The sequence below is a fragment of the Haliotis rufescens genome, unplaced genomic scaffold (assembly GCF_023055435.1).
Source record: "Haliotis rufescens isolate VD_foot unplaced genomic scaffold, xgHalRufe1.0.p SCAF_1, whole genome shotgun sequence".
Taxonomy (NCBI): Eukaryota; Metazoa; Mollusca; class Gastropoda; order Lepetellida; family Haliotidae; genus Haliotis; species Haliotis rufescens.
Genome location: NW_025963779.1, coordinates 32,109,586 through 32,132,197, shown reverse-complemented (window position 1 = coordinate 32,132,197; position 22,612 = coordinate 32,109,586). Strand labels below are relative to the sequence as shown.

At 41.2% G+C, this 22,612-nt stretch overlaps 2 protein-coding genes across 4 annotated transcripts; one reads left to right on the top strand and one right to left on the bottom strand.

Annotated features, from left to right (window-relative positions):
- The first annotated feature begins 554 nt into the window (after window positions 1-554).
- Window positions 555-14,488, top strand: LOC124110930 (protein dachsous-like). Its single transcript, XM_046470413.2, has 10 exons — window positions 555-715; window positions 3,174-3,366; window positions 5,113-5,292; window positions 6,942-7,085; window positions 7,246-7,374; window positions 7,560-7,727; window positions 9,201-9,397; window positions 10,989-11,387; window positions 13,138-13,372; window positions 13,652-14,488. Exons 1-10 carry the CDS (start codon window positions 656-658, stop codon window positions 13,669-13,671), a joined length of 1,725 nt encoding a protein of 574 aa, XP_046326369.2. The 5' UTR covers window positions 555-655; the 3' UTR covers window positions 13,672-14,488.
- Window positions 14,489-15,378: 890 nt separating this feature from the next.
- Window positions 15,379-22,333, bottom strand: LOC124110929. Of its 3 annotated transcripts, none has more exons than XM_048382004.1 (3): window positions 22,098-22,333; window positions 15,810-16,022; window positions 15,379-15,545 (listed from the first exon to the last, which is right to left on the bottom strand). In XM_048382004.1, exons 1-3 carry the CDS (start codon window positions 22,120-22,122, stop codon window positions 15,529-15,531), a joined length of 255 nt encoding a protein of 84 aa, XP_048237961.1. In that variant the 5' UTR covers window positions 22,123-22,333; the 3' UTR covers window positions 15,379-15,528. The 3 variants fall into 3 exon arrangements, with proteins under 3 accessions (XP_048237961.1, XP_048237964.1, XP_046326368.2); XM_048382007.1 differs by lacking the exon at window positions 22,098-22,333 and adding an exon at window positions 19,830-19,901; XM_046470412.2 differs by lacking the exon at window positions 22,098-22,333 and adding an exon at window positions 16,840-17,382.
- Window positions 22,334-22,612: the final 279 nt, after the last annotated feature.

Sequence of the window (22,612 nt, the reverse complement as noted above, 5' to 3'; positions counted from 1 at the left end):
GTAACGTCATAATAGCCATTCTTCAAGTCAAGGCATAAATTCTCACACATTAAAAGTCATTTCAAAACAGTAAACACTATTAAACAGAAACTGTTAACCCTGCTCTCATACCATTGCATACCCACATCATTGCGGCGTTATTCAGAAAGCCTTAGCGCACTCGCATCAAAGGATATCCTTGATCGACTTCACCCCTAACCTGTATTCCCCAATACAATGACGTCAAATACCCAATACCCAATAAGAAGGTACATTTCAGTGCCAGGTTTAACATTGTGCCACTTTCTACTTACACTAACACGATTCACTTTAATGTGATTTATGGTTGAAATGTACATAATCGGTGTCAATTTCTCTGTTGTGTTTGTCAACTCCGAGTGACAAAACATCAACAATGAATGGTCGTTTCTCCTTTGCAAATACTGTAACAGAACGGTTGTATAGATATGCTTGTCATCTTAATTCATCGATAGCAGAATGACGCTGGCAGAGTCACGGTCATAATTGACGGCTATTGACACCGTGTGCCATGACTATCAATACACGTGTGTACATTTCAAGATTTGCTACTCCCGCGATGCGCATTACACTGAGCAGAGTAGTCACCGAATGATGTGAGCTTTAAACGGGAAAGTGTTCTTGACCTGGAATTATCATGGAACTTCAAAGTTTGGCTGTCGTTTCGCTTTTTTGTTTGCTTGTACCTTCGTTACAGGTACGTATAGTACATTCTAGTGTACACACATGATTAATGCATACGCATTGCTGACTGTGACATAGCTTCATTTTCGAGCTTTAAATGGCTTTTACAATTTGTAAATGTTTTGATTGATCTATCGCTGGTATATTTTAACCAATATTAAGGTCATATTAATGTTAACTCACTTCAACTTTTTTTAAATCATGTGGATGATTAAATTGCAGAAATCTTGTGGACATATGGTATATTGCTTTTACACGTTTGTGACTTTACCTTGCAGTAGTCATATGTTAGAGCTATAGGAGGGAATGAATTAGGTTTAGGGATGTCGTTTCAGTATGACATTTGTACAGTTCGATACAAAACCCAAAGCGATGCAGTTTTATTCTCTGACCACTTCCAGGTGAGGTGAAATGGGGTTAAATGTTACGTGAATGATTATTGCACTTATGTAGCGACATTCATGCACGCGCGCGCGCGCGCGCGCGTGTGTGTGTGTGGCTGTACTACTCCGGACTGATGCCGATTGAAATGCTAGCCCGCTCAGATACCATGCCCCACTCAGACACAGTATACTGACTAAGAGCCGACCTGTCCTTGTTTTAGCCCCTTACTGCCGAGCGCCAGACAGGGTAACAACAAGTACCATCTTTTAACGTCTATTGGTATGACGTGGCCGGGGATTGAACCCCGGACCTTCCGCTCTCAGGGCGGACGCTCTACCACTAGACCACGGAGGCGGTCTTACCACTTTCAGACGCAGCATGGTGTATTTCCGAACAACGGATAATTATACAGTCAAACTAGGAATCGGACCGACGATTAGCATATCCTGGCACGACACTAAGGAGAAACATACACCTCTAACCACCCCATGAACGACGTACCTAGGTTCTGAAATAACCCTACCAACAAAGAATTCGCTTACATCCCATAACATCCGCATTTACCCCCGTTAGAATTGGTCTCCCCTTAAGCTGGTCGTAAGAGGCGATTTTTGTGGAACGGGTGACTTGGTTGATGGCGTGTCGTCGTACGCCGACGTGGTGGATTGTCGATCGTCGGGTTCTCTGGCACACACACACACACACACACACACACACACACACACACACACACACACACACACACACACACACACACACACACACACACACACACACACACACACACTGGCATATTTAGGGGATGTCCTTTATGTCATTGTGCATATCAATAACTCGCAGACATGTTGGCAGCACCTGTTAGGAATAACAAGGGAGGAGGGAGAATAAGAGGCCTCATTGGAATTTGGCCATCAGAAATGTCAGTTTTTATAGCTGCGGGAAACTTCTCAGATATGTACAAATGGCTGACAACTAGCCTTTTCCTTTCTGACGTGTACACTGACATGATATTTTCCATTTTTTTGTGTAGAGAGAATAAAGAGGTTGGAATGCATTCTGTGTCTGTATCCTGAGATCATGCTGGTCATACTATAAACAATGGAATGATAATGCCAGCACATTCATCATACTTTTACTTCTATCAGCAAACAAGCTAAAAGTCTCATCCTTAAATGAATGAGGATTAGATATTTTGCTTTTCAACATTTGCCTGTCTCGGACTTACAACACCAAAATTAGACATAAAACTGAAATGTGTGTATCAGGCTATTATATTTTCAGGAAGCGTTGTTTCCTAATATTTGGACATGAGCAAGTCTTTGGACCGAGCTGATTTGCTTAGGAGTCGTACACTGGTTTACTTTATCATGTCAAAAGTCTAAAACTTGCTCAAAATGCTTGAAATGTTCGAAATGATCGAACTGATCGAAATGGTACACAGGCTAGTTGTCTGTCACCTGTAACTTTCCAGTAACTTTCAAAACAATACTTCAGACTGTCCAGCAACTTTACTTTTTGCCATTTCCAACGGTCCAAAGGGCTCTTATCACCACGTAATTATAGACAAATATAAGTTAAGAATAAATTATCTGAACTACTTTGGAGCAAAGCAATAACACACTGCACTGTCGTAAATAAGGCTAATGCAATTTCTGAAATTCCTATAACCAATGAACCAACTCCGTGAGGTACAATGTAGGTGACAGAGAAGGTCGGTGGTTCGGCGGCTCGGCGGCTCGGCGGTTTTATCTCGTCCGCGTCATACTAAAAGCCGTTAAAAGATGGTACTTGTTGTTACCCTGCCTGGGGCCCGACAGGGATAAAGACTGGTCGGCTCGGAGTTGGTATACGCGACATAAAACCACGTGTTACCTATAACCAATGTTGCCCTTTAAAAACTGATATCCCAATACAGCGTGTATACTTTTGTCATCACCTTGCAGTAAAGATGGTAAATCCATCTCTGACCAAATAGGAAACATATTTCAAAGCCTAGATTTAAGATTTCAAACGCAAAATACAAACTGTTTGAATTTTGGCAAATGTTTTTTGTCGCTTTTAAAAAAGTCTCTGTACTTCCGTTCCAGGTCCCTCCCAGCATCGCTCCTCTCACCACCAAGAACCTAGCCGAGAGCGCGCCGGACAATTTCATCGTGACGTGTGTCCCATGTCTGCACAGCTCCACCATCAGCGTCAGCATCCTCAGCGTCACCGTGGCCCAGGGTGTCGGCAACCAGTGCACCTCGTGTTTCACCGCCAGACAGGTCAGCCCGACCAGTGGTGAGTGGATGGATGTCAGGGTCATGGAACCTGCTGTAATACAATGGTCACATTTGGAAACGACCTATAGAATTCACGTGTTAGCTGAGCGAGAGCACAAACCTATTTATAGAATCCACTTGGACGTTGTCGCCTGGTCGCGCTTGTTTTTGTAAGGGAGAAAAGGCGACATTTAATCTTCCTTTCAGGATTCCAAACTAAACAGAGCAAAGCATCGAAAAGTTAAAACTATGAACATTAAATTAAAATTTAAGAATATGGTGGAGCAATGAATGATGGGCTAAGCAAGTGACCATCAAAAGCTCTGGAGTGTGTGTGTGTGTGTGTGTGTGTGTGTGTGTGTGTGTGGCGCCCGTGTGCGTGTGCGTGTGTAGTGTGTGTGGAGTGTGTGTGTGTGGTGTGTGTGTGTGGCGTGTGCGTGCGTGTGTGTGTGTGGAGAGTGCGTGCGTGTGTGGCGTGTGTGTGTGTGTGGCATGTGTATGTGTGGCGTGTTCGTGTGTGTCTGTCTTTATGTGTGTGTGGTGTGTCCCTGTGTGTGTGTGCGTGTGTGTATGCATGTACGTGTGTCTATGTGTCCCTGTGTGTGCCTGTCTGTGTGAGTAGTGTCTCTGTGTCTTGTGGTGTTATGTTTTGTCGTTTTTCGTTATGATGTGGTTGTGGCCGGTGTGTGTCCGCGCGTGCATGCGTGATAGATTATTTGATTGTCAGCACCATAACAGTGCTTGTGGGTTGCACTAAGGGGAAAACGTCCATCACCTACGTCTCATTTTGCTTTCCTATGGTAAAAGTTGACACACCATGAGATAACCCCCCCCCCCCCCCCCCCCCATCTTTTAAAGGTATGCTATATGTTTAAGAAACAAACGACATGAGATATCAACATAATATACAGCCTCTTTAAGGATGTTGATAAAATGTACAAGATTTGAAAAAAGTTACCTTAATTTTAATAATGATGACTCGACAATGTCGGACAAGTCTATTTTATGAACAGGTGAGTTAAGTTTGGTATTTCCCGCATATTCTCACAATCCTCACGTCGATTATCTGTAACTTTTCTCCTAATACCGATTGTCAAATATCTTCCAATTTTGGATGTGACTGTTGCGACCATTGCGTTTATCTGCGTTGCCCAGCTACATCTACGGCTAACAACTCACCAGACACTTCCCTCACAGAAATAACGTCGTCCAATATACGACGTCATCAAGTTGCGAGCGCGTGTTCGTTATGAAATGACGTTATGATAGAACAATGTTTTATCGTGAAATAAACCACGCTTCGTTCTTCATTGTTCTTTGCAATTCATCGAGTATATATCTTATAATAGTATTATTGTGTTTGAGAAACACACCATGCACTATGGTACATTGTATTTATTAAGATACGACCTTATTGAGATAACTATAAGTATGCAGAGTTGCGTCCCTTGGGCACTCCAGAAACCCACGATTGTGGGTTTGAATCCCTGTTCGCCCCGATTATGTTTCTAGGTTTGTCAGCACCATACCCGTGCTCGTGGGTTTCACCGAAGTGGTAAACGTCTGAGACCTGCATCACTTCGCGCTTTCCTCCCACATTAAGCTGACACGCCGTGATATAACTGGAATAATGTTAAATGCGGCGTTAAACCCAACTCACTCACTCATTAGTATTCGAAGCCACATTCTGTTGAAAAAAACCTGAGGTGTTGCTGACTGCAAACACGCAGCTACAAGAATATCTTTAATGTTCTCTCTTCCACAGACTATTGCATTATCTACCACCGGAACTTCCTGAGTACTCCGCCGGAAGCACTGATTTACGCACAGGCGCAGCGATACATCGTTAAGCTCGTGTGCACTGATGGCACAGAATCCGCTCAAGGAGACGTGGATCTGAGGATCATAGCCAACTCAGCCCCGCAGTTTACCCAGCCCGTACCAGGTGCGTCTTCCTGACAGCGTCGTCCTATATATGCTTACGCTTACTTTACACTACTTTAATACCTACCTGGGTGGGTCCCAGGATTCGAAAAAGGCGGGGTACAGATACGAAGTGAGCAGACACGTGATGTGACAGTTTATTTGTTTGTTTATTGTTTAACGCCGCACTCAGCAATATTCCAGCTATATGACGGTGGTCTATAAAGAATCGAGTCTGGAACAAACAAACCGGTGATTGATATCATGAGCATCGATCCTAGCAATTGGGATACGATAACATGCATCAACCAAGTCTGCAAACCTGACCATCCGATCACGTTAGTCGCCTCTTATAACAAGCATAGTCGCCTTTTACGGCAAGCATGGGTTGCTGAAGACCAATTCTGACTCGGATCTTCATGTTTGAAAACGCGCTAGCATGTTCTTATTTTAAGTGAAACATTCAGAACAGTTCCGGAACATAATAAAGACACTTTTATATTGATGAGGATAGTGTATACATCCTGACAACTAAACCTTAAAGTACCACTGGCGGATTATTTGTCTTCTGTGTGGGTTTTCCTGTGCTAAATCGCAAGCCGAAACATTCTAGAAAGACCACGTAACCCTTCATATAAATAGGACGGTCAATGTTGGTTCAGGATTCACCCGAGGCGACCATGGCGGATGTGTCAGATTTTAACGCAGGTCGGATTTTAATGAGACTACTACCGAATACAAAGGCCATTCATTTACAAGAACGTCAGCTTGTGCGAAATACGCATAATGTCGGAAAGCGCACGTTAAATCGCCAATGGTAAGTGAGAAAGTCTGGTTGCAGACTGTTTGCAACACGATGGAAATATTATACGTACCATAACATGGCATTTGTAGAAATATCAACAATCCTGATCTGTGTGACTAATTTATAAAGGGATGTTTGGTTTGTTCAACCTTAGTTTTGGGAGTTTGGGTGGCGCATTTTCTAATGTGTTCGCCATCACGCCGAAAACTCCTGATCATAGCTCCCGACAGGTGTCCGATTGCCTGACATAATACTAAAACTAATACTAATACTCAACTCACTCATTCTTGCTCATGTTGTCAATCACTGGATTGTCTCGCCCAGATTCGATTATTTACAGATCGCCGTCATATAGCTGGAATAATACTGAGTGCGGCGTTAAACAACAAACAAACACAACATTCTTGTTTAGGAGTGAGTGAGTGACTTTGGTTTGACATCATTGTGCACACAGACACATCATATGTCAGCTTAATGTAGGACGAAATCCCGAAGTGATGCAGGTCTTGGCGTTTGCCACTTTTATAAAAACATAAAACGTCAACGTCAGAGAATAACCAGTCTCGATTATCCGACGAAACAGACTCCATTGGGCGGTGAATATGGGGGAAACTTATATCAATGGATCACTGAGGATCAGTAGAGCCCACGAACTCAGCCATGACGCAGATAAAGCAAGAATCATTAGCAGGACGAATCAGGGTTTCCAATCCACGTTAAGGGATTCTGGAACGTCTGAAGGATAAGCCGAAATCCGGCGTTCTTATTAGGATAATTATTCTGTGATTCTGTTTTATTGTATCATCTTTATGTGATTGTTAAACCAAAGAATAACCATTTTCTTCTTTCCGTCTTACTTTTTTAAGATGCCTGTTTGACGATAAACGCCATTACCACCCCGGCCAACGCCGTTGTGTATAATTCCCTCAACGCCGCCGACGTCGATGGTGACACCCTTTCCTACAGCATGGTGTCAGATCCCGTCAACGACATCTTTGACATACAGACAAGTGCGTGATTTAGTCTCTCTCAGAGTGTGGTTAATCGTCATGCAGTGTTTTCCTATAGACAGCACAGTCGAGTAAAGGACTGAGTTATTTTTCTAAACATCACTAGAGCCGTTTGACAACGTTCGAGCTTACCATGATGTATAAATGGTCCTATTTGTAGGTACCGGAGTAATCTACGCAAAGAAGCCCGCCGACAGCTACTGTTACAACACTGTTGACTTTTACGTCAGCGTCACCGACGGCACAACGGCGCCCGTTGGTCCTGTGAAAATTACATGTCCAATTACAAGTACGTCGGCATTCGCATCATTATAGTGTAACTTTGTATAGTATATTTAGTTACTTCCTTAGATATATCGACAATGTTCGAGTTATCCGTAATTCCAGACAAACGTAACGTTAGTAACGTTGGGAGTGCGTTACACGAAAACATGGTTACATTCGAAGTATAATGTACAAACATTCCTGTTTCAGATCACCATACATCACCAACTATCACCGGCCTGAACCAGGACGTCTACATCGACGAGGATGTTGCAGTTGGAACAGCGATTTATTCCCTCCCCGTCCTAATACCGGCGCCAGTGTTGAGCATTTCCAATGTCCTACCTCCAACCTCCAGCCCCCTGTTTACAGTGGCCGGTACAGTATATAATCAATATGGATATCTCGAAATAGTGTTTACGTCGAAGTCAGTCGTACGAGAAGCATCAATATGTAGTATTTTCATGCGACTTGATAATTCGAAATTCTTCCCACCTCGAAGTCAATCATACATGTAAATTAAGCCCGCATATGTAGTATATTCACTTGAATCTCGATATCTCGAAGTATTGCTTGATGTCTCGATGTCAATCCTACAGTAAGCACGCAGTTGTGGTATATTCACTCGACTCTCGATATCAATTTAGAAATATCACACCGTTTCAGTATATATAGTTGACTCCAATACAACAGGGACGGTTGGGAAGCCCAGAGGTTAAAGCGTTTGCTCGTCACGCCTAAGACCCGGGTTCAATTCCCACATTGATACAATGTGTGAAGCCCATTTCTGGTGTCCCCCGCCGTGATATGGTTGGAAGCGGCGTGAATCCATACCCACTCACTGTTCTAGGACATGTATATTACTAACATTAAACCCCATATGTTTTTAAATAATTTGATATATGTATATTTAACAATATTAAATTAAACAATACGTAATGGAGAACGTACTCCAATCTGTTGGTTCTACTTCCGGAAGCAACAGATTCGAGTGATTTGTTCGACTTGAACCATGTTATGGTTGATATATTATTAAATATTATACTTTTGCATACTTGTTTAAAATGCACGTCCAGTATAACCTGTTCATTCCTGACTCAGAATCAAATACAACATAAATAGTTTGACGTCATCATAAATGTTTCAATACTGCTACATTAATCCAATATAAACCTTTCATTTCAAATTAGTGTACACACGTCCTGTACCTGTCGTTCACATTCCCTAGTGGGAATTTCATTTGTGTTTCTGACGATCTCGGTATGAACTTTTAACGCAACCTAATCATATCAGAAATGACTGCAATCCCTGTCCGGTTCCCAGTGAAATCGCTACGGATCAACGGACAAACGGATTGTTAGGAAGTAATCATGTCTGAACGCTGCTTTTCCGGAAACATCCTTTTTGTCAAAATACGTCTGTGTAAATGACTAATATCCTTTGACATTAGGTATGGCATCTCCCGCCCCCAATCATATATTCCGTGCCGGATAGCAGGGTTTCCGGATTAAAGGGGTCCTCTGTAAAGGGTTCCATCGTTCACCAACCAGAATACTTTACCTATCAGCTAGGACATAGCTTTATAGTGTGGTCATCTCAAATAGCCCCGGGCCAGTCGACGACATTCGCTGTGCACAGTTGCTTCCCGTAGGCATACAGGAAACCTATGACCATGGGTTCGAATCCTGGGCTTCTGCTACTAGGTTTGACTGCACCGTACCTTTACTCGTGGGTTTCACCAAAGTGGTAAATGTTTGAGACATGCATCATTTGGGGCTTTCCTCCCACATCAAGATCACTGACTCACTCACTCATGGATCAAGCTTGTCAATGTATGTTCTATCTGTGTAGCGGGACGGATACTACAAGTTGCTGCTCCCTTGGACTTCGAGGACGCCACGAACCGGGACCCGAACATCACACTTGTTGTGTCCAACACCTACTGCGCATCTACAGAGTACTACCTGCACGTGCACCTGCGGGACAAGAACGACCCCCCGAAAGTGACCCCCACGAGTGTGGTACACACACAGACTGAAGGATCATTCGTACGTTTACCATTTAATGTTGATTACCAATGCTGGAATCAGTTGTAACAAATAATCGGCTCAGGAAGTCGGTAGGGATCTCACGTTAGTGCTGAACAAGAAAACAGCGTTTATCACTATGGGGCACCTTGGGGCACATTTGCATTCTGTTTGTTCATATAGTAGTGAATATAAACTATAAAAAAGAGTCTTATGAAGCCTTAAGAAGAGATAGGCACTTGGACCGCTTTATGTCATCAGAAAAAAATAAATAAATGTGAAATTAATACACACAAAAGGCACCTTCTCTGAAAAGAAGTATCACTTAGATAAGCTACGTTCAGTAGTTTCTGAGAAAACTTGTCCCCATTTCACACAGTTTGTACTAAGTTGAAAAACACGGAGCAAGGGCCATATCTCTTTAAAAATAAATGACGGGACCAATTTCCGAACTCAGTCTTGACAAGTCTAGATAAGCATGCAAACTTTGATTCATGTAACTTCAGTAGTTTCTGAGAAAGCTTGTCCCCATTTCACGCAGTATGCACTAAGTTGAAAAACACAGGGCAAGGGCAATAACTCTGTAAAAAAGGAATTTACGACACCAATTTTTATTTGAGATCGGGACGAGTAACATCAGCGTGTATAATTTCATTTCTCTGACAATAGTTTTTGAGAAGGTATGTCCCCTTAAGAACCGGACGGACGAACTCCATTCCTATATACCCCGCCCCACTTCGTGGCGGGGGATAGTAGAGAGACACAACGCTCTAAAATTTGGTGTCCATTGCCAATCTAGGCAGTGTAAGTACTGCCGTGTGAAAGTCTTTAGAATTAGGTATTCGTATGAAAGTATCTCAGTAAGTGAATGAGTATGGTTTTACGCCGTATTAAGCAACATTCCATCAGAATCACGTCGGGGAAAACCAGAAATTGGTTTCACATATCTAGGGAATCAAACCCGGGTTTTCGACGTGACGAGCGAACGCTTTACCACTTGGCTACCCCACCGTCCCGTTACAGTATAGACTTGTATATTCATCATGAAATTTGAATTGGCATTGAAGCGAAAAGGATACCTTAAAAGTAATCAATCATGAACTTGAATTCATTATTTATGGACGCCATTATTATATCCCATGTGTTCCTATTTTCAAGAGGGGTGGTCTGGTAGCCTAGTGGTTAAAGCGTTCGCTCGTCGCGCCGAAGACCCGGGTTCGAGTCATGACATGGGTACTATGTGTGAAGCCTATTTCTGGTGTCCCCCGCCGTGATATTGCTGGACTATTGCTAAAAGCGGTGTAAAACCATACTCACTCACTCATTCACTTACTCGCTCACTAACTATTTTCGACCCGCGAAGATCCGGGGTAGAATAGGTCTTCAGCTACCCATGCTTGCCGTAAAAGGCGACTATGCTTGTCGTGAGAGGCGACTAACGGGATCGGGTGGTCAGGTTGATGCATGTCATCGTATCCCAATAGCTGTAATTTCGCTGAGTGCGGCGTTTAAACAACAAACAAACAAAATTACTTGTATTATATCAAATGCATTTTCTAAGGATATATGACTTGGAGTAAATGTATGACTATTTTGTTTCAATTCACTTCAGATCTATCTCAGTCCGGGGCTGTCAATAGTGGATCAAGATGACTTCACCTTTGGCAGGGTGATAACTGCCGCTGCTGATGTGAACATGTGGTCATTCACTCCTGGTGGGGACTTAATTTCTGTCGTCACGTATGACGTTGAAACGCTTGGGCCTGTGGCAAGTTTGACGCTAAAAGTCTCTGATACAAAAGGTGGTCTTTCTGAGGAGATATTTGTTACTATTACCGTCACGGATATCAACGACAACCGTCCGATATTCGACCAAACGGTCTACAGTTATACTGTATCTGAATGTGACCCCCCGGGGAAGGTTCTGGGGTCCCTAACAGCCACAGACAAGGACATAAGTAGTCCAAATAACGTCATCATCTACGACGTCGTCAGCATGGGCAGCATAACAGTGAGTACCCTCATGTCAGTGTCGACTGTTTACTTTTTGAAATGAAAATATTTGCATTATCCTTTTGTGTATATATATATAAGTATGTTTGTTGTTTAACGCCGGGCTCAGATAGCAACTCCCACGTGTCCACAGTGACTCAACTACGCACAACTAAGTCGGTGACCTGGATAAACAATCAACACACGTGATCGCGGTCGTTGCACTATGTCGCAACATGCATTAAACAATGTCTTCCATCTGACACTCACCGAAAAAACACAATGCAGCTGATCTTGTACACACTCATGTTCTTCTTGAGTTTTGTTTGTTTGTTTGTTGTTTAACGCAATATTAGAGCCATATGAAGACGGTCTGTAAATAATCGAGTCTCGATCAGACAATCCAGTGACTGACATCATAGCATCGCTCCACGCAATTGGGATCGATGACATGCACCAACCAAGTCAGCGAGCCTGACAACCCGATCCCGTTAGTCGACTACTACGACATGCATGGGTTGCTGAAGACCTATTCTACCCAAGATCTTCACGGGTCTATCCTCCAGTGGACTGAATTGGGCAGCGTAGATTGTTTTAGCCACCAAAAAGAGGCCACTAAGTGTTTAAGAGGCGACCATGAGTTCATGACATTATCCTTCCAAACAAGACGGCATGAAGATACCCATGGTCAATAATCCATGCTTGTCACACCAACACAAATCAGGTGAAAGAGACGCCTCCGTGAAGATCTGGGTTCAGGTGTTCAGGCTCGTTGATGCATGTCATCGTATCCCAGTTGCGTAGATCGATCCTCATAATGTCAATCTTTGGATTGTCTTGTCCAGACTCAATAATTTACAGACCGCCGTCATATAGCTGGAGTATTGGTGTGTGCGGCGTTGAACAACAAACAAAACGAAACAAATAAAAAAACATAATTAGAGGCTGGTTAAAGTGTCCCCTCGTCACGCCGAAGACTCGGGTTCGATTCTCCACATGGGTACAATATTTGAAGCCCATTTCTGGTGTCCCCGCCGTGATATTGCTGGAATATTGCTTAAAGCGGCGTAAAACAAAACTCACCCACCTGAAAACGCGCCGGTATAGTCCGCTGCTCACACCATCAGCCTAGGTTTTATCCTCAAATTGCAAATTACAGCAAGGCGTTTTTATTATTGACTTCTTTGCGGATATGTCAAAATCATCAAAACGGTATTCGACAAAATAGAATTAACTGTGAAACCCTTTTTTCTTATATTGTTAAAGTGTGGTCGGTGAAATAATGAGTGAGTAAGGTTTTACGCCGCTTTTAGCAATATTCCAGCAATATCACGGCGGGGGACACCAGAAATGGGCTTCGAACATTGTACCCATGTCGGGAATCGAACCCGGGTCTTCGGCGTGACGAGCGAACGCTTTAACCACTAGGCTACCCGACCGCCCCTCGGGTGAAATAGCAAACAGTTCTGACGTGCAATCTAATGTTTTGTTTGTTGTTGTACGTCGCACTCATCAAAAGCCGATCCTTATCACGGAGGCCTGTCAATAAAAGGAGTCCCACAAACCAGTGGTGGATATTATGAGCATCGTCCTTCGCCGACTGAGTATGAAGACACGCGATCACGTGACCTCTTTCACGACGTAATAAAATGGACTGCTGACAACCGTGTCCCACTACCCATTCCCCACTCACCAGCCCATCATCTCACCCACCCACTCACTCACCCACCCACCCACCCACTCACCCACCCACCCACTTACTGCTTCAGGTCGACGCAGCTGGTACAGTGACAATCCTATCCAATGTGTCTATGGGGGTGACAACACCTGTTGAGGTGGGTTGCCGTGACAACGGATCTCCTCAACTCATCTCGCCCTGGAAAGCAACTGTGCAGCTGGTCGTCACAGAGTGCGCCGCCACAACGCAGACAAACGCTCAGAGTAGCGGCGAACCTATCACTTCCTACATGTGGACACAGATAGCCACACTTCTGGCCATGTTAGGTGTGGGAAACTGAAAAATATATACTCTTTATACGGTAATTCTGAATTATAAGCGTTTTGGCATATTTTGAATTATCAAACAAATTGTATCTGCGATTTTATCGCTACAGTGTTTCAGGTTTGGGTAAAGTTCGCTTTAAGAAGACTGTTCAGTCGTCTTCTGTGTGTCAGTGTTATCTATCTATCTATCTATCTATCTATGTATCTATGTATCTATGTATCTATGTATCTATCTATCTATCTAGCAGCATGTGCTAACTGTGCATTTACGTCGGACAGGTGCAGTGCAATGGGGCTGAGAATCCGCAACCAGCGCGTCCCGGCAAACTACGGGAGACAACTCCTCAGTTTTAGCAACGCATTTGTTTTCTGGATAGATATGTAAATTTGGTCTTGTAAACGAATGTAAAATGTAAATAGCGCCTCTGTCACCCTCTACTCTTAAAAGACATTTCCATAAAACATTGTCGTTAGACTGAACTGGTAATATGTTCAGCAAGTTGGGAGATGGGTTGAAGTATTGAGCTATTGACATATAGATTTGATTGCAATAAAGAAAATGAAACATACATTATCAGATTGTTGTTTCAGCTGTAAAGACATCGAGCCTCCAGAAAACAAAAAGTAGCGCAGATGTTCATACGTTTTAACTGAATGGTTTTGTTTGAAACCTCTGATTAACTATTTAAACGTGACCAAGTATTTCCAAAGGTCTTAGTGGAATTTTTATATACCGTTATGGTAACGAGATCTTTGAGCAGGCATGAGGACGAACCTGTTCAAAATATTCACTTTCATAAATAAACAAAGTCATACTTTTAAACCATAGTTTGTTGCCAGAGCTTGTTGACGTCACCACCTAACAGGGGGTGATTTGGAGGGTAGAAACCTTCATGTCGTTCAAGACGGGACGGGAATTGGGAGCCATGGACATGTTTGGTGTATATGAACAGGGAATATATTAATTAAGACTTTAGATTATTAATACGATATCTTTCTGAATATTTATCCGTGTATTGTCTGTTAACGTTACTGCTGTTTTGTTCATTGAATAATGTTAACTGTTTTCACGTGTCAAACCTAATATTGCTGAATAAAATTGGTTGTCAGATATCAGTTTCTGCATGGTTTTTATCTCAACTTTCAAGCTGTTTGTATTTTAAACGAAACTTGTTGCTTGTACTCAAGACCAGGACACTGGGCCTCATTCCACAAATTGCACTCTGACTGACTTTGCTTCATGGCTTCAGGGGATTTCTCCAGTTTTCCAATTCCAACCTTCCCTTTATATTCCTGCAACTCAAGCCTTTGGTGTCCCCATTTTGAGGTACAGTCGAGCATCCTTTTTCTACGAATATTGCAAAGAGCGTCATACGACCCTTGTTCAAAAGTTGTTTGATAAGGATACAACATTCAAGACCTCAGGCCGCTTTAAAATACTTTGATGGGGGAACATTAAAAAAAATGAGTTCCCAGTGACAAAAATGATGTCTGATGACATTCCTATTTAGACTGCTACCATTTGTTTCCGTGTCTCTTCAAGTGATCAGTTGGCTTGACTTTGCAGAGTGTCAACCATTTGCTAGTAATTCAGAAACACAGTGTCGTGCTTATGATATAAACTGCCGGGCAAACCAATGGATACACGTGGACTTAAAAATTACAAACGTGATCAAAACTAGACTGAAAACAGTCACCGAAATACTGTAAACGTAAGGTCTACACAATTGTGATACCCGTATCAAATACAAACCTCATCGAATAAACAACCATGTATTGTATCTTGTAGCCACCATCAAAAACAGGTGTTTGCTTTCTTGGCCCCGGACATTTAGTCGGAACATACAAAAGACTCTGCTTTCAGTAGGTATTTATTATGATTAAGGAAATATTTTATATATTTTTTTTATATTAAGATATAAACCCACAGATCATAAAGTAATAGATGAAATCATTCCGCGGTGGGTGATCAATGATTAAATTAAAAAGAAATACGAAATAGGACCAAAGGATACTTTCTTTAATAACTGAAAAAAATATTCTTATAAGTTTAAATTTGTTTCCCCACATTTGTAAATCAAACGAACTCAAAGCCTAAATACATTCTAGATCCAGATCGAAGATTCTACGTTTTCGTTGCCTGTTGAACGGAGTTGTCATGCTTGCTTGTTTTCTGAAACGCCAAGATGTTTGAGTTGTAAACATTTGGCTACAAACGTTATTGATATCATCTAAACATAATACATAAAGATATGAATTAAGTGAGTTATTACTTGTGACAATGAAACAACTGCAATGAGATATTAGACATGCCATAATTGAACCATATATTGGGTTCAATAATATAAAAAATAATAAAACTAAACAAATAACGGTTTATCCATAAAAAAAGATGTCATAGAAAGCCAGTGATCAACTCCGCACACGTGTACGTTACCTTGGCACTGGAGAGTGACGGGAGTTCGGGTGCCGTTGTCACAGCACCTGGCCTCAACGTTGCCACCGACAGCAGTGGAGTTGTGGCGACAGCGGTATTTGAAAATGTAGCAGGCGTTGTTCTCCTTGTCACGGGCGACGTTGTACACTTCGGGGGCTGTGAATCCCCGCTCCATCTTCGTCTGGGGTATAGGTATCGGACGACACATAGTGGCTGAAGTTTAACAGAATATCGGAGTTGTCATGAACTCATTAATGATCAGCCAGAAGGCTATTTTCTGCATGAATTATAGCTGAAATATGAAGAACCGGTGTTTAGAGTTAAATGGTAGGGGTTATCATGAACCTATCAGAGAAGAAGGTAATTTCAAAAGGTTCTTTGGACGCCGTTATGTTCTGATTTCTGATTTTGACAATTGTTATGTGACAGTAGATGGATTAAGTATATTTCTGTTTGAGGCAGCAGATTGAAGCCTTCGTAAAATGTCAAGGGTCGTTGTTCCTAGACTCCATTTATTATCCGCCTTTTGTATCGACACTAGGATAGGCTACACTATTCGAGCGGTTTTGCGAGGTAACAGTTTCTAGAAGGCTGGCTGTACGTATATAACAGGAGACGAGACTCGAGGCCTTCAACGATCTGACATGCGACTTGGTCAGTGGGGACGGGGTATTTATCTGAAAACACTGACTTTTCGGCCTGCTTTCATTGTTCCTTAATTCTGGTCATTCGTGACTTCACTTATTTATAGGGTCTCATATTTGCTGTCACATATTTGACCCATTGTATTGTCCTTTTCGATTGTAAACCTAATCCATTGTTTTGCAATATAATTATCAGATCTAACTTTTTATTATCTTGTGTGATTATTTACTTATTTCGCAATTTATTTCTGTATGTACCGAATTCTGGGTTAACCTCCAAATGTATGTGTTTCAACTTAGCAATCAACCCGTAACAGAAATGTATTGTACATTTAATACAATCAAATTAATACATCTGACGAACATCAGGTAGCGTTTGTACTTACGAAGGTTCAAGAAATAATAACGCCTTTTCCCTGTAAGTTCCTCAGCAAAGTCAATTACGTCAGCATCGTCTTTAAATGTGAGGAGATGACATTCCCCGTGCAATCCCCGGGAGTAGAAGTGGGTGCAGTTTGTCGGGAAACACCCGTCAGAGTTGATCTCACTGAAGACAGCCCCATGGCATGAAGTGTTGTCTACGCATGCGTACTTGCAACGATGCAGAGAGACGTTTTTCTCAAGCTTTTCGAAACGTTCAGCTTTCATATCAACGACATCTTCAAAAGAGGTGACGCCGAATTGGAAAAGATCTTCAAATTGTACTTTTCCCTGAGAAACGTGGAAACAGAGACACAACCCAAATATGATCAAGATATTCTTCAAATCCATTATGAGCGAAGAACCAGGATCGTTGTGTAAGTGGGAGTCCTCTGTCAGTCCGTACACTCAGAAAAAAGTAGTAACGTTATAACTCACACCATTCCCAACGCCCTTTACTAAGGAACTGTGTGAAACCTCCAAACCACTCCGCGATACAGTCTTCAAGATTCCGTGATTTGCTACAACTATTTTCGACAGACATATCAATTATCTCTAGCTAGTGCTTATGTGTTTATTGTTACTTACAAAGGCCTCCTGTGTAGATCTAATCATATAGTACAGTTGGTCTATCTGTCGTGAGGAGGGATCCCTTCAACAAAAGCACCCCCTTATCTGCTCCCCCAACATTAAAGGTCGCATACTACTTAAAGCACTGGTTGTGAATAAAACATCATTTTCAAATAAGTCAACGAAAATTATCCCATTACGCCTCTCTGTAGTACTGGTGTCTCGACGAAAATGGGAAAGTAAATGCTAAGGTATTGCCCTCATAGGGAGAAAGTAAATACGAATGTAATCCCATATGGGGAAAGACAAGCTGCTACATGTCCCAATACAGCGAAAGTGTATAAGTAATGTATTCCCATACAAATGGAAAGTAATGTTGAATTAAATGTATTCCCATACAAAGGGAAAGTGATGTTAAATTAAATGTATTCCCATACAAAGGGAAAGTAATGTTGAATTAAATGTATTCCCATACAAAGGGAAAGTGATGTTAAATTAAATATATTCCCATACAAAGGGAAAGTAATGTTAAATTAAATGTATTCCCATACAAAGGGGAAGTAATGTTAAATTACATGTATTCCCATACAAAGGGAAAGTAATGTTAAATTAAATGTATTCCCATATAAAGGGAAAAACAAGCTACTATATATCCCTAAACAGGGAAAGGAATGCTAATGTATTCCAATATCAAGAGAAAGACAAGTCAAAATAATATTATGTCAATAAACAGCGAAAGCTCGGCTAAAATAAAAGTAGTTCAATATAAAGGGAAAGACAGGATAACATATTTCAATTAAAAGCGAAAGTAGAGCTAGTGTATTCTATATAAAGAGGAAGACAAGCCAATATATGGGAAAGTTAATACCTCTCTCTCACAACCACAGGCTGTGAGTAAATATAAGCGAAACCACCCAATCATAATCAAAATATATCTCTACTAATTCCGACTATATCATAAGCATTATGATTATAAATCACTATCAACAAGAGCAAAAATGTGAGCTTATTCTGCCCCACCGGTGGCACACGTCACAAACACATGCAAAAGCAAGTCAAGTGTTCACCTGAACATGCACGCAGACATATGGAAATGCATTGGACATAATTTGGTCACGTATGCGTCCTCCACATGCTTACCATAAAACTATTTTTTTTAAATTACTAAGAGCTTTAATGTTGTTTTTCTATTCAAAGGAGCAAGAGTAGTATAAAGCTCTTTGAAATCTTGTATAATGAACATTGTACCTGAAACAGCTGGAGCTATCCTTCTTATCATACGATACTGTGGATAATAACTGTGTCCACGGGCATACCAACTTCTTGCCTAAATGCAAGTTAATGGGTCAGTGTACACTCGATTTTCATTCTCAGATGTTCTATGTTAGATATATATGTGTTCACCGCGAAGTGTCCTTACGTTTGTGGGATAGTAATGTACAGCATGGACAAATCAAATTCTTGATTTTTTGCTGAGATTGGAAAAAAATGAAGTTAATCCTTTGAGTTTTTGGGAATCCACGTGGTAACAATTCCATTTTTCTCAGTAATCTACCAGTAACAACATAAAGCTAATGTATTCCCATAATAGCCAGTACAAACGCTATGTACTAGTAGGTCACTAAACAGGGAAAGTGATCATTCTGACTAACATGTGATATACAGAGATTAGAAAAGATAATGAGTAAAAACTGACTTTCAATAAGGGAAATAAATAATTATTAATATTTTTTTAGGAGAGAAAATATGTCAGTCTCATATTCATATTGCTGTGTAGAAGAGAGACTAATACATAAATCGGATGGGATAATCTACTGCTTGATCAGCACTCACTTTCCACAGTTTTGTGACGTTCTACATATTTGTTATCTACAAATAACAATAAAGGCATAACGAATTTGTAACTATTAATATTTTATTAACAAAACAAGTTCTGTAGGCACAGCCTAATACCTAAGGCCAAGTGAAGCATATGCCAAACTCGGAGACCGTTGTCGAGCACTAGGCCTTTAATGCAATAACGGTAGTTTACCGTGCATGCACATGCGTGAGGCGAGAAGTCAAAGTGATCGCTGAAGCTTGAAGATAAACACTATATTAAAGAGGAACATGGGGTGGGGACTAGCACCTGTACACGCACATAGATCAACAGCGAGGATATCAATTACCATGGCAACATTTATCCGTTACCTACATTTATATAAATTTTAGTCTAGATTTACATGCCTATACATACATTAAAGTCTACATTTAAATACATTTTCGTACATTTATGTGTAAATTTACATACCTTTGGGTAAATGTAAATCTAAATTTACACAATTTTACATACATTTATTTCATAGTTTACATACCTTTACATAACTGTAAGACTACATTTACTCACATTTACGTTGATTTATATATAACATGTTTCTATGAGGCAATACATCATACTGCTATTACATTTAGTCTGGTTCACGTTCACGTCTCGGATCTGCATGACGATGAGGTAACAGTATAGTCGGTAATATGCTTTACTTAGAAACGATTAGGGCATTTCTGTTGGTGTCTTTGCCAGAGAGGGAAAGAGAAACCCACTGTCAAAACCACATTGTTAATATAAACATTATGAATAATTTCCTTAAGGAAATAATAAGAGAGAATTGTTTAAGCGGGCGTTATATTGCTTCCAGTCTTTTAAAGACATTTAAAAGTGATACACACGAGGAAGAGTGAGTGAGTATGGTTTTACGCCGCTTTTAGCAATATTCCAGCAATATCACGGCGGGGGACACCAGAAATGGGCTTCACACATCGTACCCATGTCGGGAATCGAACCCGGGTCGTCGGCGTGACGAGCGAACGCGTTAACCACTAGGCTACCCGACCGCCCCCATCAGGAAGAGAATTTTTGGATGTCAACTTCTTTATTATGAGGAACACAACGTTTCGGATTGTATACTTACTCCTAAGTATATACTCCAAAACGTTGTGTTCCTCATAATAAAGAAGTTGACATTCATAAATTCTCTTCCTCGTTATATTGTCCTGCGTTCTGCCAAACTGAGAAATGACACAAAGAGACATAATATTCGTTATTCGTCATATCTATCTGTTGTCATTCCTCATATCTCAATACATTGTTTGCAAACATGTAATCAGTCATGCAATAATATTAATAACAAATGAAAACGGAATTGAGTTCTGCATGCTTTCTGTTTCCTCGTGTGGTTGAATTGTAAGGCCACAACACATTAGAAATATGTATCCATGCTTAAGAATGTGCCGAAAGACATATTTATTATGTATTTAACAATTATTCGAGTTAAACGAGATAGAGGTAACGGAATTTGACTGTATGCCTGAAGTCAATGAAACTGCGTTAAAGTTCTTAACTGTGGGTGAAGTGTGACTACAAGGGGTGGCTGACATGGCCTGAGTCTAACTGTAATGGACTGCGTTGAAGGAGTTGGTTATTTTTCAACATAATCCGCTCCGAGGTCCACATACTTGGATCCCACTAGTGTACAGGGCTTGCTCCTGGTGGTGTAAAACGTCTCCACAGCAGAAATGACGTCATCATCATGTTTATCACGACGGTTAGCCTTGATAGTCTCACGCAATTGCCTAAGCAGATTAGCATCATATTGGTCGTATTGGTCTGACCTTTCGGGAGGTATTCACCTTGCCTACTGTTAATGCTAGTAAATATTCCATATTTACAACAAGTTTTCATGCTTGTAAATATGCCGTATTTACAACAGTTGTTTATGCTTGTAAAGACGATATTTAAAAAACACTGTAACTTCTACTATTCGTCTGTAGGCAGGCATAATGGCCACAACACATTGTAACTACTACTATTCGCTTGTAGGCATGCATAATGGCCACAACATATTTGCAACTTCTACTATTCGTTTGTAGGCAGGCATAATGGCCACACCATATTTGTAACTTCTACTATTCGTTTGTAGGCATGCATAATGGCCACACCATATATGTAACTCCGACTATTCGTTTGTAGGCCGGCATAATGGCCACAACACATTGTAACTTCTACTATTCGCTTGTAGGCCGGCATGGCAGCCTTCTTAACAATGAGCAAGAGAAAGCATACACTCATGTTTGATGGTGGATAAAAATGAAACAAACGGGAAATAGTTATTTGATGTTGATGTTCTGGACCCTAGGTTAGCAGTGTTTCGGCCACTGTTTTCATCCTAGTAACGTATTAACACGTTTGCAATTGTTTAGTCAAATCCAATTTTGAAGTGTATACTTTCGTTTGCCCGGCAATTTGCCCAAAATTGTAATCCAGTTTGTTCTTAACCTACATGGCGTTTACAACATTTTATGTTTTTTAAGAGTCTCTGTATTGCTATTCTGTGGTCGCAATAATATCATTAAAAGCCCTGTGTGGGAGGATTAGACCTGCAATGTTCCTGAGCCTGTAACTGATCCTTAAGCGTATGTAAATAAGACAAGTCAATGAAAGGTGATACGTCTGCAGGTAATTGATACTATCTAAACAAAAACACGACACAGATTCCATTCACAACGCAGTACTTATTGACATAACAGTGTTTACTGTTTAAGAAGTCTTATAGTCGTAATTCCTACCATGTGTTATCGAAAACCATGCCCAGATTGCGAGACGATAAGTGTGAATTACCGTGAGTAACTGTGATCTGTGACATTCACAGACCAGCGCGTTCGTGCGTCATTCAACACTGTGATCCTTTTCGGAGTTGGAAGGCACTGTTCGCTTTACGTGAATAATGCGATCACTGGTGGGTCAATAGTGTTTACAGTTGTCGAATGTTGTCTATGGTACTCATTATACGGTGGCTGAGCTTCAACAAAACACTGACTACAAGTGGTAGGTTAACGGGCTTACTTCTCATGCGATGACACAGCTCAACAGATAGGTAACAACTGGTTACATGAAACCGGTTTGGGTGAATCTACGCCGGGCGTAAAAATTATCGTATTGTAGGATCTCAAACCGGTTTGAAAACTGTACCACCAAAACGGGATTTCAAGGTGATAGGTGAAGGATGACGGGCTGTGAGACGCCTCAGGTGTGTTTGAGCGCACGTTCGAAACAAACAGAAACACTTTCGGATCAATGGTTACAGGTATATCGCGTTTGAAATTTAGTGTTATACATATGTATGGTTCATATTA